At 49.9% G+C, this 17,975-nt stretch overlaps 1 protein-coding gene across 2 annotated transcripts in view; it reads left to right on the top strand.

Annotated features, from left to right (window-relative positions):
- Positions 1-17,975, top strand: part of LOC139755594 (paramyosin, long form-like) — a 99,664-nt gene that overhangs the window by 57,664 nt on the left and 24,025 nt on the right. For both annotated transcript variants that reach the window (XM_071674130.1, XM_071674120.1), the window contains exons 3-11: positions 375-461; positions 2,013-2,179; positions 5,397-5,595; positions 7,144-7,269; positions 7,786-7,982; positions 8,565-8,697; positions 9,278-9,494; positions 12,144-12,271; positions 13,578-13,690. In XM_071674130.1, the coding sequence (XP_071530231.1) occupies positions 375-461; positions 2,013-2,179; positions 5,397-5,595; positions 7,144-7,269; positions 7,786-7,982; positions 8,565-8,697; positions 9,278-9,494; positions 12,144-12,271; positions 13,578-13,690 (1,367 nt within the window). The remainder of the gene's footprint in view (positions 1-374; positions 462-2,012; positions 2,180-5,396; positions 5,596-7,143; positions 7,270-7,785; positions 7,983-8,564; positions 8,698-9,277; positions 9,495-12,143; positions 12,272-13,577; positions 13,691-17,975) is intronic.

A 17,975-nucleotide genomic window follows, 5' to 3' on the forward strand; every position in this document is an offset into this window, starting at 1 on the left:
TTCTATCCAATGTAGACTTCATCATGTCCCAGGACGTAAAACTCTGAAAGGATTAGTATATTTGTATTCAAAATTAATTCTATATATATATATATATATATATATATATATATATATATATATATATATATATATATATATATATATATATATATACATATGAGTGTATGTGTTTCCGGATTCCACATACACATGGTTAGGTTACAACTGATGGTTACTTCAACAACCTTAGGTCAGGAGTGTGGTACTTCCCTGAGCCACTACATGATCTGGTTATATGCAACAACTGTATCATAATCATTGTTTGTAGCACAGAACATTAAGAACATGTCCTTGTTATGAGAGATGGTAGTAACCTTGTTCCCCGCCGGCAGGTTGAACGTGATAAGGCCGACCTCAGCGTTCAGGTGATCCAACTCACCGAGCGTATTGAAGAGGTGGAGGCCGGCGCCGATGGACAGGTGAGGCAGCGCTTTATCTCATGTATCCGGCACGAACGGGAGGAGACGGGTAATAAGTGAGACGTACGAGTGGGTAATGAGTGAGGTGTATGAGAGGGTAATGAGTGAGGCGTATAAGGGTAATGAGTAAGGTGTATGAGAGCGTAATCAGTGAGGTGTATGAGAAGGTAATAAGTGAGACGTATGACATGGTAATGAGTGAGACGTATGAGGTAATGAGTGATATGAAAGGGTAATGAGTGGGGTGTATGAAAAGGTAATAAAGGAGGTGTTTGAAAGGGGTAATGAGTGAGCTGTATGAGAAGGTAATGAGTGAGACGTATGAGAGGGTAATGAGTGAGGCGTATGAGAAGGTAATGAGTGATATTTATGAGGGGTAATGAGTAAGAAGTATGAGAGGGTAATGAGTGAGGTGTATGAGAGAAATGCGTGAGTGTAGGGTGTGCTGGTGTTAGATGATTGTTTTGCGTTTATTTAAATACATCAGCAGTTACGGTTATTCAAACCTTCAACGCCAAGCTACGGTGCACATATACCCACTTAAAACTCTTCCACACCTTCCTCAGGTGTTGAGAAGAGTTTTAAAACCACATACACTCACCGGCGCTAGCAGGCGAGCCTCACAGCATTGTTGTGTAGCGAGTCTCCGCCGGGGAGAAAGGCTGTTTACAGCGGATGGCGCCAGTGTCCCGCCCTAACAACGTAACGATCACACACTCACATTCCCTCGCCGCCCACCCTACCATTCACAAGTTGTTCCTCCAAGAAAAAATGAAAACCTTCCACCATTTTATACACATGAATATACTTACCTGTGTCGGAAATAGATTTATCTAGTTCGAAACCCAACTGACAAACATTCTTAGTTACTGGAAAGATACCAGTTAATTTTGATATATACACCATTAAAAATAATGGTAGAGACGTTGTTAGACATACAGTACGAAGTTCAAGATAGGAACACACAGTCATTCCTACCTTGTGATAATCATTACAGAATCTAGTATTTTTTCCAAGTACTACACACAGTCAGTGTTCAGTTACAGAACCAAGCAGAGAATCAGAGAAAATATTTTTGGTTCCAGAGTATTGACTGATTATGATCCCCTGCCCTGCATGACACCCCTACTGCACATGCGCTGGTGGCGACTGACACTCACACCCACACCACAACATTATGACTGCGTGGACCAGCCTCTGCTTTCCTTTGTTATACTGAAGCAGACGGATATGAAAGGTGTGTGTGTGTGAGTATGACAGGATTTTCCTTGAAGCAGGACGAGAGACAAATATTTTTGTTTGTCCTTCTTTCTATTTAAGGAAAATGGCTGTTGTTTCATTCAGTCCTGGTGGTGACATTGAGCCGGTTCCAGAGAGAAAGAGAGAGAGAGAGAGAGAGAGAGAGAGAGAGAGAGAGAGAGAGAGAGAGAGAGAGAGAGAGAGAGAGAGAGAGAGAGAGAGAGACTGGGGATAAAGGGGCTGGGGGAGGGTAATGTGTGGAGGGCTAAGGCTACTACTGGACCAGGAATAAAGCTCCCCTTACCTCGGCAGATCGAGATTAACAAGAAGCGGGACGCGGAGCTGGCCAAGCTGCGCAAGCTGTTGGAGGATGTGCACCTGGAGAGCGAGCAGACCCACCACATGCTCAAGAAGAAGCACCAGGAAGCCGTCGTTGACTTCCAGGACCAGATCGACATCCTCACCAAGACCAAGAACAAGTGAGTTCCTCCCTCATCATACCTCATGACCTCACCCACCCACCTTGCAACACGACCTCCTGAGCAAGAAGGGACGAGTCCTTGAGCACGATGGTGCGCAACCTTGAGCACGACAGTTTGACCTTTATCAGGGGAATGGCGACCTGATCTCTGACCTAACCCTTCAGGGTTCAGGTCAAACGCCACTCCGTCATATCTGAGGGATCATAGCACTGTGATCAAGGGTCATACCGTTGTGCCCAAGAGGGAGTATCGTCGTGTTCAAGATAAGGTAAATTTCCTGTGTGTCACAACTTAACCAGTGGTGACCCAAAGACACACACACACACACACATGACGGCCTCCAGCCTCATCGAGCCTATGGTACAAGTGAGAGGAAGGAGCAGGAGTTACCTCGGGTGATCCGTGTAGACAGTATTTCTCTACAGCGTCAATACACTGAGGCAAACTTGGGTGTAACCATGATCTCTTGAAGGTGAGGTTGAACAGGGAAGGATACACACCTCCGTATTGATGAGTATTGCCCAGTACTGTATGCTGGGAGGATTTTAATGCGATTTTGAAAAAGATAATCAACAAAGAGGGAAAGTTATTAATCAAGTAGGTAGAGAAGTCTATGGGAGAAAAAAGTTATCAAGATCAAGCGTTTGTGAACATAAATGTTATTCCGTCATTCCTTTTTCCCGTTGGACGAAACTTTTCACGAATTTGATTCTGGTTCTTCAGGGTTTTTGTTTTTCTTTAATGAATTATCTCGGTAACTCAAAAGAGAATGAAGCAGGCCCACTGCATCGACAGATGACTACATAAACGGTGTGAATGTTGCCACCTCGTCGGGCAGAAGGACTGGTGAGATGATAAGGCCTAGACAGTGGGATGAGGTTGAGTACGAGGCGAGCGTCGTCTACAGGGTTCCGTGTGGTAGCTGCCAACGCTCATATAACGAGGTTACATAGACAAGGTTGACGAAGAGGATTCAGAAAGATAGGCTCGCTGTGTTGGGAGAATATGAGCATTTCCCGAAATGAGACGAAGCTGAATCGGTTCATGAAGAGGTAAACAAGAGGTTAAGAAAAGCGTTGGAGATTGGCCACATGAACAGAACAGATTCCGTAAACAAATGTGGAGATTCTGTCTCGGGACAGGTTAGAGGCGAGGGTAGCAACACGTGAATGGAGGACGAGCAGAGGAAGCCATGGAAGAGATCCAGCCAATCAGGAGAACTCAATGTCTGTAAGCCGGGAACGTCCTCCAGAGGTCACACAAAGAGCTGGTATTTGTCCTCATGAAAGTTGTCATTCTCTCCGTAAAAGTTGTACGTCAGCTGAGCTAGGATTATCCTCACTTGTCACGATGGATGAGGACGAACACGTACGTCAGCTGAGCAAGGATTATCCTCACTTGTCACGATGGATGAGGACGAACACATGCATGAGGCCTAAGCTGGATTGTGCCTCTTTGGTCATCACACTGGCAGACACACGAGGACATGACCGAGATGATCCAAACAGGAGCAACCAAGATGATATAGGATCTACGAGAGCTTGGCTACAACGACAGGTTGAAGGCTACACACTCGCATCCTTGGAGGAGAGAAGAGAGAGGGGTGACCTGATAACAGCACTGAATTTCTGGATAACACTGACGGTCAACGGTTCCGCACGAGGTACAGTGCTACAGTTACCAGAGGCCATGACCAGATGCTGGGACACAGGATCGTCAGGGCAAGGGTGACGCATTGATGGCTGGGGTGATCCTAAGGACACAGACAGTCAACAACTGCGGCCACTTACAAACATTGACCAGTCTTCCTCAGGGTGCAATAAGATATACAAGAGACGAGGCCCTGTGAAACTCGCGTCCCATAATGTATAAACGGGAGCTACACACACACACAAACACACACACACACACAAACAGCCTTCTAAAGATATTCACCAGACGCCCTTTAGCCGCGAGACAGCAACCACTAAAGGCGGAGGATGCGTATCATTGTAGCCAATAGGCGAGAACATTCTGTCTACACACGTGAAGGTTTCCTCACCTTATATTTGGTCCAGAGGCAATAAATCCGGCAGCAGGCGCGTTAAGCCAACATACATACCAGCGGTACATTTACGCCAGCCCTGGGTCGCGACGCATTCTCTATATTTAGTCCCATTTCTCCCATTTTCTTTTTTTTTTTTGTAACACTTGCTTTACCCATTCTCTCTGAAAGTTTTGAAGATATAGGTTTCCTTCGTTTTCTATGTCGCCTTCTTCCTTAATCCTGATCGGCAAAACTCGTAAATGAAAGATTAAGGAAGTGAAGTGCTACAAGGGTCAGACTTGTGGCATCTTCTCTTCTCAAATGAATGCGAAATATCAATTTAAAATAAGATTCTCAAACAAAATTGAACGAGAGAGTAAAGTTTGAACAGAATTTCTAACGTCTTCAGCTACTAACTGACTTAGACTGATAGATTGGACTCCAAAGTGGCAAATAAATGTCAATATCAAAAATTGCAAAGTTTCATAGTTGCGCAATAATAACGCAATACAAAGTATTCTATGAATTCTCTTGGGCAACAGACGAAAAGGACTTTGGTATAATAATCTTAGGTGAGCTAAATCCAAGTAAGCATTCAGTGAAGCAGTTAAAAAGACAAACCGAATTCTGTGCTTCGTACGTAAGACATTCTAGTCCAAGAACGAGAAAAGCAACTTCGCTTTCAACAGTTCACAGGTGGATGGCTCCCCATCTCGAACACTGTGTTCTAAAGTCTTTAGGTCACCCTACCTTCAGAGAATACAACGACAGACTACCAAGGCAAGGATGGCCGCTAGTAATGTTAAGAACACGTTGGTGAGGAGTTCTTTGTCACAAAGGGCAACGTTTCAATCTCACGCGCTTTGTTAAGCCATGATATAGCTCTTAACTCTAAAGAGTAACAGTAGTAGTAGCAATATTTGTATCATTATTATTATTATTATTATCATTATCATTATTATTACTATTATTATTATTATTATTATTATTATTATTAGTAGTAGTAGTAGTAGTAGTAGTAGTAGTAGTAGTAGTAGTAGTAGTAGTAGTAGGAGGAGGAGGAGGAGGAGGAGGAGGAGGAGGACCTTGACTGCTGTAATAAGAGCAGGTGTAAGAGCAGTATGTGATAGGGTCCAGTGAGAGGGGTCGGCTGGAGTTCCGTGTCTGTACTGTTTCCTGACGTTCCAGGTCAGAGAAGGAGAAGGCCAAGTTCCAGGCGGAGGTGTACGAGCTGACCGAGCAACTGGAGAAGGTGACCCTCGAGTCCGCCAACTACTACAAGAGTGTCAAGACCCTGAACATCACCATCCAGGAGCTCCAGATTAAGATCGAAGAGCTCAACCGCACCATCATCGACATCACCTCCTCCAAACAACGACTCAGTGTGGTACGTGCCCTGGGAGGGTGGTTGGTGTGGTACGTGCCCTGGGGGGAGGGTAGGTGTGGTACGTGCCCTGGGAGGTGGTTGGTGTGGTACGTGCCCTGGGGGAGGGTAGGTGTGGAACGTGCCCTGGGGGGTTAGTGTGGTACGTGCCCTGGGGGATGGTTGGTGTGGTACGTGCCCTGGGGGGTTGGTGTGGTACGTGCCCTGGGGGGTTGGTGTGGTACGTGCCCTGGGAGGGTGGTTGGTGTGGAATGTGCCCTGGGGGGAGGGTAGGTGTGGTACGTGCCCTGGGAGGTGGTTGGTGTGGTACGTGCCCTGGGGGATTGGTGTGGTACGTGCCCTGGGGGATTGGTGTGGTACGTGCCCTGGGGGAGGGTAGGTGTGGAACGTGCCCTGGGGGTTAGTGTGGTACGTGCCCTGGGGGATGGTTGGTGTGGTACGTGCCCTGGGGGGTTGGTGTGGTACGTGCCCTGGGGGGTGGTTGGTGTGGTACGTGCCCTGGGGGGTTGGTGTGGTACGTGCCCTGGGGTGGTTGGTGTGGTACGTGCCCTGGGGGTGGTTGGTGTGGTACGTGCCCTGGTGTGGTTGGTGTGGTACGTGCCCTGGGGGGGTTGGTGTGGTACGTGCCCTGGGGGGTTGGTGTGTTATGTGCCGTGGAAGGGTGGTTGGTGTGGTACGTGCCCTGGGGGGTTGGTGTGGTACGTGCCCTGGGGGGTGGTTGGTGTGGTACGTGCCCTGGGGGGTTGGTGTGGTACGTGCCCTGGGGGGTTGGTGTCTTATGTGCCCTGAGGGGGTTGGTGTGGTACGTGCCCTGGGGGGTTGGTGTGTTATGTGCCGTGGAAGGGTGGTTGGTGTGGTACGTGCCCTGGGGGGTTGGTGTGGTACGTGCCCCGGGGGTGGTTGGTGTGGTACGTGCCCTAGGGGTTGGTGTGGTATGTCCTGGGAGGTTGGTGTGGTACGTGTCCTAGGGCTGGTGTGTGTGTGTGTGTGTGTGTGTGTGTGTGTGTGTGTGTGTGTGTGTGTGTCCTGAGGGCTCGTGTGAGTGGGGTGTATGGAGGTAGGGATATGGGCGACGTCCGGGAGTACGAGGTATGGATGGGGCAGGTCGTCTGAGGGAGGCAGACATGAACGATCAGGGTGACCTGCCCGGGCGGTGGACACCTGGCCACGGTATGACTGAGGCGTGTGGGAGGCAGCAGTTACAATTAGGTGTGTAGCTGACGGGTAGTGTAAGTAGCTATGTACCTGAGGGGCAGTTTTTATGCGGAATGTATGGCTGAGGGGCAGTATATGTCTGGTATATGGCTGGGGAACAGTGTAAGTGGTGAGACACAGCTACATCCTGCATGTGACACAGACATGTTTCTGACACAGCTGCACCTTGTGTGCGATACAGACATGTGTTTGACACAGCTACCCCTTGTGTATCACACGTCCGTGTGTCTGACAGAAACCACACCTTGTGCATGACGTGGACGCACCATGCGTGATCAGAGTCCACTAGAACCATGACACGTGTATGTGACTGACGCTAACCTTGGTACCCGGCAGGAAAACGTGGAACTGACGAAGGTGGTGCAGGAACTGAAGGTGAAGATCGAAGAGGTGAACTACGCCCTCAAGTCCAGCGGCAGCAGCTTGGAGGAGTACAAGAGGAAGTACGACGTTGAGGAGGCGGTAAGTCCCAGCAGGAGGGAGGGAGGAGGAGTGGGAGACGAACAGCGCAGGAGAGGGAGATAAGGGAAAGGATGATAAGGAAGAGGGAAAAGATGAAAATTGAAGATAAATCTAAAGGAAAATGGGTAAACAGCTAGGGATAAGTAGATGGAAAATATTGTAAAGAAGGAGCAGGAAGAGGAGGAGGAGAGGGAGGGAAGTATGATGGCGATGAGGTGAGGGAGGAGAGAGCAGAATACATAGTGATGAGGATGTCGGATGTGGGGGTCAAGTGGGAAGACCCAGGCAGGAAACTGTATAGGAAGAAAGAATAGGTTATAAAGAACTTCAGGCGGTCAGGAAAACTTTTATAATATACGGAAGTCTAGAAAGAGGATAATAACAGAAGAATATAAAGGGTAGATGAGGAATAAACATATAGGTAAACATAAAAGGCGACACAGGACGCCACCATGACGGGTGGTGAGCACCACCCGAGCTGAATGTGTGTACTGACTGACTGTTGTATTCCTGCAGCGCCGCCGTAAGCTGGAGAGCGACCTCACCGCTATGAACTCCGAGCTGATGCTTCTCAAGAAATCTTACGAGGACGAATGCGAACTGCGCATCGAAATCGAACGCAAGCTGAGCGGTGAGGCGGCCCTTGTCCTCCAGTACAAGAGCAAGTACGAGCAGGAGTGTCGCGCCCATCTTGAAGACGTCGAGGAAATCAAGTAAGTAAGACGAACGAACCTCACTAACCATACCTCTGCCTTCCCCCTCCTCCTCCTGCTGACTAGGTCCACTGCTGGACTACTGTCCAACCCAACCTTGGCTGACAGTATTGTTCACTAGTGACCAATGTCCGGCTTAAGCCTGGCTGACAATATTGCCCACTAGTAGTCACTGTCCAGCTTTAGCCTGGCTGACAGTATTGTCAGCTAATAGGCAATTTCCAGGCCACATCTGAGTCCGTTGTAACCCCACTGTCCTCAACGTAACATCCACTGTTAGTCCACAGTCACGGCCGTTGTGTTACCCTGTAACACCTGCTGAGCTACCAGTCTAACGTCCATTGTGTCCACAAAACAACAACAGTTGTTGTATCCCCCGTCGTGTCCGCTACATGACAGCGACACTCTACACTCTTTCTAATGCTTTGTGGATCCATAATGTTATAACTAATATGTTCCTAGCATACCGCCATTTGTGTACCTAAAGTACTGGCTGTCGTGTCTGGCGTGAGAGCCGAGGTGCGACAGCCATGTGTGCGCCTTTATGACGTGTTCTAACGTCCCTATTGTCGTTGTGTGCAGGAAGAAGATGCATATAAAGATCGTGGAACTGGAAGAGCACTGCAGCAGCCTGACTCTGAAGATCACCGCCCTCGAGAAGCAGAAGAGCCGTCTCTCGCAGGAGATCGAGATCATGATCCTGGACTTGGAGAAGGTTCGTGTTGGGCTGGAGAGTAGGGTGTGGATGGTTGGGGCTCCCAGCAGGGATGGAGGATAGGGAGCTAGGGTGATGGTTAGTGCTGATGGAGGATAGCATATAAGGCCGGGGACGGCTGAGTGCACATCAGAGATACACGTTCATGGTGAAGGTTTAAGAATCAACCTTGGGTAGGACGGGGCCAATGATGTTCGAATTCAGAATGGTTAAGACCAAAAAGGTAAGGGTGAGTAAGAGGGATGGGAGGGTATAGAGACCAGACACTGCAGGAGGGAGATAAGAGACAGGATGGCTGAGTACAGAGGGGTTGATGAACCCTGAAGGAGATGGTGGAGACCACAAGAAAACATGGAGACCACGGGGGAGGGTGGAGGCCACAGGGTGACATGGGAGCCACAAGGGAAGGTGGAGGCCATGGAAGGGAAAGAGAGAAAAACTGTAAGTGTAGATGAATGATACTGAAGTCTTCTGTATAACGTTACATGAAAACAGGTCACTGATTTCGTCAGTATTTCAGTTTTCCATCACATATTGTAAATAATCGAGACATTTATTACACTGTACCTTCCTACCGCAGGCCAACACTAACCACCGCGAATGCAAGGCCCGTCTGGAGACCGTGGACCGCGAGTACAAGAGCCTGCTTGTGAAATATGAAGAGCTGAACCTGCTGTACGAACAGACAAGCAAGGACCTCAAGATCCGCGTGGCCGAGTACAACAAAGTGGTGCACGAACTGGAACACAGCAAGGAACTGTACGAGAAACTCTCCATTGACCACAAGAAGATCTCTGGTAAGGCCAACACACCTCTCCCCATCTTGTCTATACTGGACCTGACCCAACACCCATGTTGTCTATACAGGACCTAACCCAACACCCATGTTGTCTAAACTGGACCTAACCCAGCACCCATGTTGTCTATACAGGACCTAACCCAACACCAATCTTGTCTATACAGGACCTGACCCAACATCCATGTTGTCTATACCATACACGACCCAACATCCCTCTCTCCATATTATCTATGCTGTACATGACCCAACACCCATATTATCTATACTGTGCACGACCCAACAACCCTCTCCTCATGTTGTCTATGCTGTACATGACCAACACCATTCTACCTATGTTATCTATACTGTGCATGACCCAATACCCATATTTACTAAACTGTACCTGACCCAACAACGCTCTCTCCATCTTACACTGCACATAACCTAACATGAGTGAGACCTGCCCCAAAACATTCGCTATTTACAATGTGCTGACTTGAGACAGACACTGACCCATGCAGGTGTGGCTCAGATACTTGCCCTCGCTGCACAACTTCCCTTCGTACAAACACCGGTAGAAAAGTCCCTTCACTGTGGCCCTTCAAAATGACGATCGTTCTACCATCATCAAACCTGACACCACCCACATCTCAAGCGTAAAGGTGTTTTGTACCAGAAATAAGAGAATCGAACACTCGTTTTCTTGATCACTCTAAATCCCTTCTTCCACATTACCAACACGCACCCCTAGACATCTCCAAGGACATCTGATGGCGCTTGGCATTTGTTTCTGCTTCCTTAACTTTCTATGTCTGGCTTTTTCTGCTTCCTTCTGTAGCTTCTTCACTAATTGGTCTATTACATTTGACGTGGATAGAGGGATTTCTCCATATGCCTAACCTACAGCAGCGTCCCTGAGGATTTCGAACTTTCGCCTACGTTCTTTCTCCTCTCGTCCTCATCCTTGCGCCTATCTATTCCTCCCTTCATAACCTCAATCACTCTCTTCCTCCTCCTTCATTCTAATCATGTCCTTTTCTCACACACTGAACATATTTTCCCTCTTAATTTCGGCCCTGTGAAGCATCTCGTAATGGGGAGGCAGTAACCTGGGTAAATTCAATAGTGCAAAAGCGTATTTTCTTCATACATCTCTTTCTAAATCTTGCTAATCTCCCACTGTTGAATCTCAAAACACCAGAATTCAACCCCACAATAACGTCAACAAGTTGAGGGCCACCATATCCCCCGGTCTATCCTGGGAACCCCCACATCACACGGCATCATACGCCCCCACAGTCACATGATTAATTCCAGGATTAATCAAACGTGTGGCATTTCTCCTCAACATTCTCCTCTCATTGATCACTAATGTAATCAACTTCGTCCAACCTGAGGGTCCGTTCGTGACGCGTTCTTGTCCTCCTGAGGCCACACAGATTAACTTGATTGGCTGCAGATCCCACAGCCAGCTGGAACATGGGGTCAATATCAAATTTCTCAGGTCTTAACACAACCCTTAATAGGAGAACTGGTGGCTGTCTTTTGCCCTACGTGTGGCTGAGGAGTACGGTCGTACCTCTTACTCAAGCCATATACCGCCGTGCCCAACAGTCGTACCGTCGTCCTCAAGCCATATACCGCCGTGCCCAACGGTTGTACTCAAGCAGCTGAAATGATGTTAGGCATCGACTTGAAATACTCAAGTGACTGACTGAGGGAGTTTAAAACTTCGAGAGCCTTTGACGTTTCTTTTAACCTTTCAACAAAAACGATGACACCGTTCATGTTGACAGTAGAGACCACAAGAATGTCTCTTGTTGTCTCATTCCTAGATCTTCATCCCTCGTGCCACACATTGCCAAATTATCACGGGCAATCTAGATGTGGCCTCGCTCCAGGACACCGCACGGTGACACAACTATTTTCGCCACTCGTACACCTGCAGACCCAACGTTTACCTCACTGCCTACTAGCTTCGCATCAATGGAGCAGAAGGAACGAAAAATACATACATAATCCCTCCCCATCGTTCACTTTCCCTTGCCAGGCTAGTCCGTGCCTCCTCTCTCTCTCTCTCTCTCTCTCTCTCTCTCTCTCTCTCTCTCTCTCTCTCTCTCTCTCTCTCTCTCTCTCTCTCTCTCGACCTCCCTTCCCTACCCTACCCCCTGCGTATTTCTGACCTTATAATGGAAGTACTTCCCTCACCAACAGTACCTTTTGTTCCCTGCTCATGATCAAGATGCTGTCACGTGTTCCACCGTAGCCTGACTTGTCTCAGGCAACGTTCTTATCCTCTCTATTATCCTAGACACATTAGCTTGACGGTACGACCCCTGAGCACGACTCCACGACCCTGGAGTATGCTGTCGCACAGGTCTTGCTCTGTATGGGGGTACAATCGTATTCAAAAACGGGGGTACTGTCTTGATCTCGAGAGTTCACATATCACCGTACGTTCTACTGTGAGTGATGACCTTATACTGAGAAAACTGCTCTCAACTTATGTTCTCCCTGCTACTGGTGCCTTCCCATGATAACACTGTAATCCATGTGGAACCTTACAACCGGTTCTGTGGGCAACGTAGCATTGAGATGTGTATGATATGATGTCTATATGGTTCCTACCAGCTAACACTGTACGCCTGCTTCTGTTCTTCTCCGGCAGTTGAGAACTCTGACCTGAAGGCTTCCGTGGGTGACCTGAGCCGCATCAAGCACGACCTCGAGCTGGAGATCCGCCGCCTGGAGGCCGAGAGGAACGAGCTAGCCAACGCCCTGCACGAGTCTGAAGCCGTAAGTACCTGATATATCTCTTGCTGTAGGTTGCCACACCTTCTGCAGTAAGTTGCCACACCTCCTGAAGCAGGTTTGCCACACCTCCTGCAGCAGGTTACCACACCTCCTGCAGCAGGTTTGCCACACCTCCTGCAACAGGTTTGCCACACTTCCTGCAGCAGGTTGCCACATCTCCTGCAGCAGGTTGCCACACCTCCTGCAGTAGGTTTGCCACACCTTTTGCAGCAGGTTGCCACACCTCCTGCAGCAGGTAGCAACACCTCCTGCAGTAAGTTACAATACATCAGTACAGTGTCATAACCATCCCACCTTGAGTATATTTTATATAAAGAACGAAGTAATGATAACCCCAGCAGTTGGGGAGGATAATGTCACCCAGTTTCCCCAGACACCCACCTGCACTGCAACTCACCGCCTCCTTCAGGCGCTCACACTTAGAATCAGTTTACAGTGACCCTTACGTTCCCCAACCTTCCATACGGGGCTTCTCTATCCAACACTACCTCTACCTAACACTCACCTCCCTCTCCTTACCCCCTCTCCCTTCTCTCATCATTATCTGGCAGGTGAGCGGAGGGAGGGGAAGCAAAGAGTAACGGGTGAGAGGGATGGAACTCAAGAAACACTGACTTGCTGAGGTAAATCTTCACATCATCGGTGCTAAACATTTCATGTTTTATCACCTGATTCAACCTCATGTGGTTTTCTCTACATCTTTTGCATTATTTCACAACAAAACAGTACTTTCAAGATCATCCCACACGTCCTTTCCCGCGAGGAACAGTACTGAAAGAAAACCCTTTCCTTTTACACTCAAGGATGATCAAAGTTGTCATCATATGCCAAGGTGTGGGGTATCTCCCGAGCTGGCGTCCTCCACAACGTCCGTGCTCGTCTCTACTGAACCAACAGCAACCTGGCCTCAGCCACACCTCAGTCACCAGACCCCTCTTCTCTACCCAACAGTAGTCCTACACCTTACTTATCTCGCCACGTCTCACTCGACATACTGCCTGAGCCACATCTCATTCACTACACTTACCCTACATCTCACTCATCATTTCCTTAGCCACACCTCACTCACTACACTCCCACGACCACATCCCACTACAACCCACCTTTTCACTAGTGTTGTACATTAAGCCACTACATGTTTTCACCTTAACCATACCCCCGCGATCTGGTCACACACTGACCGTACCTAACCATGCCTGAGGTAATGCATGCCTCACTCCTCCCCCCACATGCCTGAGCCTGGACATGCCTCACTGTGACCCGAGTCCGTCTCTCTCTTCCCCTACAGGCGGGCAAGGAAGCTGAGCACCGCTTCATCAGGATCAGCAACGAGTACCAGAGCTACAAGGTCGAGATTGAGAAGAAGCTGCACCTGAGGGAGGAGGAACTCGAGTCCGTCAAGTAAGTACCTCCTTCTGCTGTATTTAGTGGCGGCTCCTGCTGCCACACACACACACACACACACACACACACACACACTGTCTTACTTAACTGATGTACAAGGTGCCAGGAGAACCTACTGGCGGAGTTTCCTGGTAAGATGACCTGCCGGTATCTTAGAGTACCCGGCTTGTACCAGGGTTACCTGGAAACATGACAGCCTGGTAGAGTTTGCGGATTATATGTACGTGATGCCGTGTCTAGCTGGTGGGACACATATCGATGAGTCAGATGTACCTGGTACCATACACAACTACCTGGTATCAGGAATGACACGTACCATACGTGCCTGGAGCTCTGTGTGCCTGGTACTTGCAGTGCAAGGTACATGGAGAACCGTGTGGAAGGATGTAGCTCATACCAAGCGTACTATCTGGTACCTGGTGCCACCACGGTACCACAGGTATGGTTAACGAATACCATCGACCCACTGAGTGACCCTATACTCGTCCTGATGTTGTTACACATTTATGATATGGTCCAACATCTACCATACGACATCCGTCACACATGTGACGCCAAGCTCCAGGGTCCCAGGTGGGAGGGTGGTGCGGGCGTACAACATCCCAAGAAGGGTCCCAGGTGGGAGGGTGGTGCGGGCGTACAACATCCCCGGAAGGGTCCCAGGTGGGAGGGTGGTGCGGGCGTACAACATCCCCGGAAGGGTCCCAGGTGGGAGGGTGGTGCAGGCGTACAACATCCCCGGAAGGGTCCCAGGTGGAAGGATGGTGTGGGCGTACAACATCCCCGGAAGGGTCCCAGGTGGGAGGGTGGTGTGGGCGTACAACATCCCCGGAAGGGTCCCAGGTGGGAGGGTGGTGTGGGCGTACAACATCCCCGGAAGGGTCCCAGGTGGGAGGGTGGTGTGGGCGTACAACATCCCCGGAAGGGTCCCAGGTGGGAGGGTGGTGTGGGCGTACAACATCCCCGGAAGGGTCCCAGGTGGGAGGGTGGTGCAGGCGTACAACATCCCCGGAAGGGTCCCAGGTGGGAGGGTGGTGTGGGAGTACAACATCCCCGGAAGGGTCCCAGGTGGGAGGGTGGTGTGGGGGTACAACATCCCCGGAAGGGTCCCAGGTGGGAGGGTGGTGTGGGCGTACAACATCCCCGGAAGGGTCCCAGGTGAGAGGGTGGTGTGGGCGTACAACATCCCCGGAAGGGTCCCAGGTGGGAGGGTGGTGTGGGCGTACAACATCCCCGGAAGGGTCCCAGGTGGGAGGGTGGTGTGGGCGTACAACATCCCCGGAAGGGTCCCAGGTGGGAGGGTGGTGTGGGCGTACAACATCCCCGGAAGGGTCCCAGGTGGGAGGGTGGTGTGGGCGTACAACATCCCCGGAAGGGTCCCAGGTGGGAGGGTGGTGTGGGCGTACAACATCCCCGGAAGGGTCCCAGGTGGGAGGGTGGTGTGGGCGTACAACATCCCCGGAAGGGTCCCAGGTGGGAGGGTGGTGCGGGCGTACAACATCCCCAGAAGGGTCCCAGGTGGGAGGGTGGTGCAGGCGTACAACATCCCCGGAAGGGTCCCAGGTGGGAGGGTGGTGCAGGCGTACAACATCCCCGGGAGCCACACACGTTATCAACACGTGTGTCCACTGCCTCGCCCCTACCTCTGCCATCAACAATGCGTGTACAGCGTGCAGCAGTGTCGCTTGGGGCACACATGTACTACCAACATCTGCAATACGTTATGACTGATTTGGCTGCCATATATCATACATCATGTATGACACTGATGTGTCACACGTCATAAATGAGGTGTGTTGTCATACGTCCTGTATGACAAATGCATGTCATGCGTCATGTTTTACACATGAGTGTCATGTATCACATGGACTCCAGGGGCCTCATGCCACCACCCACTCACACCAGATCAATATAACCCAGTACCTCACACACTGATTTTTTTCCCCTTCGTCTCATTTCAATATTTTCGCATCATTCGTATCCAGATCCTCCGTATGTCACACAGTCTCAGCCACAGTGGGTGAGCTGTGGTAGTGCCATACCTACGGCTCTCAAGGCGTACTGCGGGTCACCGTGCGAGGGGGGTGTGCATACCTCAGCACGGCCTGACCTAGCCTGACACTCACCCTATATGGCCGCTGTTATAATTAGCGCCGAGATGATAAATCTGTCCCGCTGGGTCGGGGGGGTTTCGGTCGCTGGCCAGAACGGATGGTGTGACGTCAGCCAAACAGGACACCGACCCAGGCTAGGCACCGCCTCTGTCTTGCCCATGCCATGTGCAGGAGGAAATAACATGAGTGAACTATCCACCTAACTCACGTCTCTCTCCTCCCAGCTGCCTCTCCTACCTGGCCAGCCATCACGCTGGGTCAGACGACACTGTACGGTCGCATTCCTCACACTGGCGACGCTACGCTGTTCCTATAGTGGCCGCCTCAGTGCTGGCACCTTACGGGGGTTTACGGAATGACGGGTCACGGGAAGGATGGTGAGAGAGAGAGAGAGAGAGAGAGAGAGAGAGAGAGAGAGAGAGAGAGAGAGAGAGAGAGAGAGAGAGAGAGAGAGAGAGAGAGAGAGAGAGCGAACCTAAGACAGAACCCTGTAGCACGCCACTGGTTACACCCAACCCTTTCAGAAGACTTCCTCATACGTGTGTCCTTTGTTCCCTTCCCTGGGATAATCTGCGAACCCACAACAGTAGTGCCCTTCTTCCGCAAGCTTGAAAATCCAGCTTCTTGTTTACGGACAGCGTCAAATGCTTTCTGGAAATCTAAGAACACCAGATTTAGCCAGCCATTCTCTTTGTCCCACAGCACCTCTTACTACGTCAAAAACATCTGAAATAATTGTTATTCATGACCTTTCTCTCTGACCTCATGTTGCCTCTCTCTCTTACGCAGCTTCTCGACTTGCAAGTACCATCTGTGTCCTTTCTGATTATCTTTTCCAGTGTATAATAGACCACGCTCATCAAAGGCTGTGATTCAATGTATTCTTCCCTATTCCCTGTCTTGAAAATGGGCATGAACTTCCTCTTTGCTTTCTGAGATCGGTGGTAAAACCATATATCTCTCTTATCTTACCTTATCTTTCTACTCAGTGGCCGTGGTACCACGTACTAAACCCCTCATTACAGACTGCACAGAGCCCTCGGCTACAGTCATTCTGGCTGTGCAACCCAGTCTCTTAAGCTATGTTTCTGAAGCCATTCATTAGCTCTACATGTTTGCCATAACCGTATCTCCTCTGTACGTCTGCAAATCCTCACTAATGAGGCACTCAGATTCAGACACTACATTGATCACTGTTTCTGGGAGAGGTGCTACATCTGATCTCATCTACATCCATGATGTCGTGTGTAAAGATTGGATCTAATGCTATAAACACGGTGCATCATCCACCCCACTTCCGGGGTGACACAGACCTCTTGCCGGACCTCAGTACTGTGGATGTACTAGCTGTACCTTAGGCAGATCTTCATGTACTGACCAGCGTACACACACACACACACACACACACACACACACACACACACACACACACACACACACACACACACACACACAATGGAGCTCACCTTGTGCTGTCATAACGCAGAATGTGTACACTGTACAAGGGTGGGGGGAAGGGAATGAGGGAGGGAAGGAGTGTGTGTGTGTGTGTGTGTGTGGGGGGGGGGGGGTTGAAATTAATTGGACACTGGGTGAGGGGTAAGGAGGAGGACTGGACGGGGTTGGGGTGCACACAGCCGGACACAGGCCAACAATCTCTCGAAAACTTCTCAGCTATAAATACAACCTTGGGCGTCATACCACATAACTCGGCCCTCCCACGCTACATCCTCCCACAGGACGTATCCCACACATGTACTTCCCCACCCTCCCACATTACACCCTCCCAGGGTATGTGTCCTACGCATGTATCTCAATTCTCCCACGGTATGTGTCCCATGCTGTCTCCTACACACATCCTTCATTGATCTCTTAACTTATTCTCTCACTGTATCTCGAACTGTCTCCTACTGACCGCACGTGTATCTCCTACACCCTCCTGCTGTGCCCGCCTCACAGTGCTCCACAGTCCCTAGCGTGTCGTCTGCCACACAAACATCCCCGGCAGCGTCCCACACCAACAACCTCGCAGACACACCACCACAGTATACCCTCCCTCCAACACCGCCGGTGCCGCGCCCTCCCCCACATGATCCTCTGCAAGAGCCTCAAGTCTTGTATGTCGTCCACTGAGACGACAAAATGCTCAGAAGGAACCTTTTGTATCC

Source organism: Panulirus ornatus, chromosome 2, assembly GCF_036320965.1.
Source record: "Panulirus ornatus isolate Po-2019 chromosome 2, ASM3632096v1, whole genome shotgun sequence".
NCBI classification, from domain to species: Eukaryota; Metazoa; Arthropoda; class Malacostraca; order Decapoda; family Palinuridae; genus Panulirus; species Panulirus ornatus.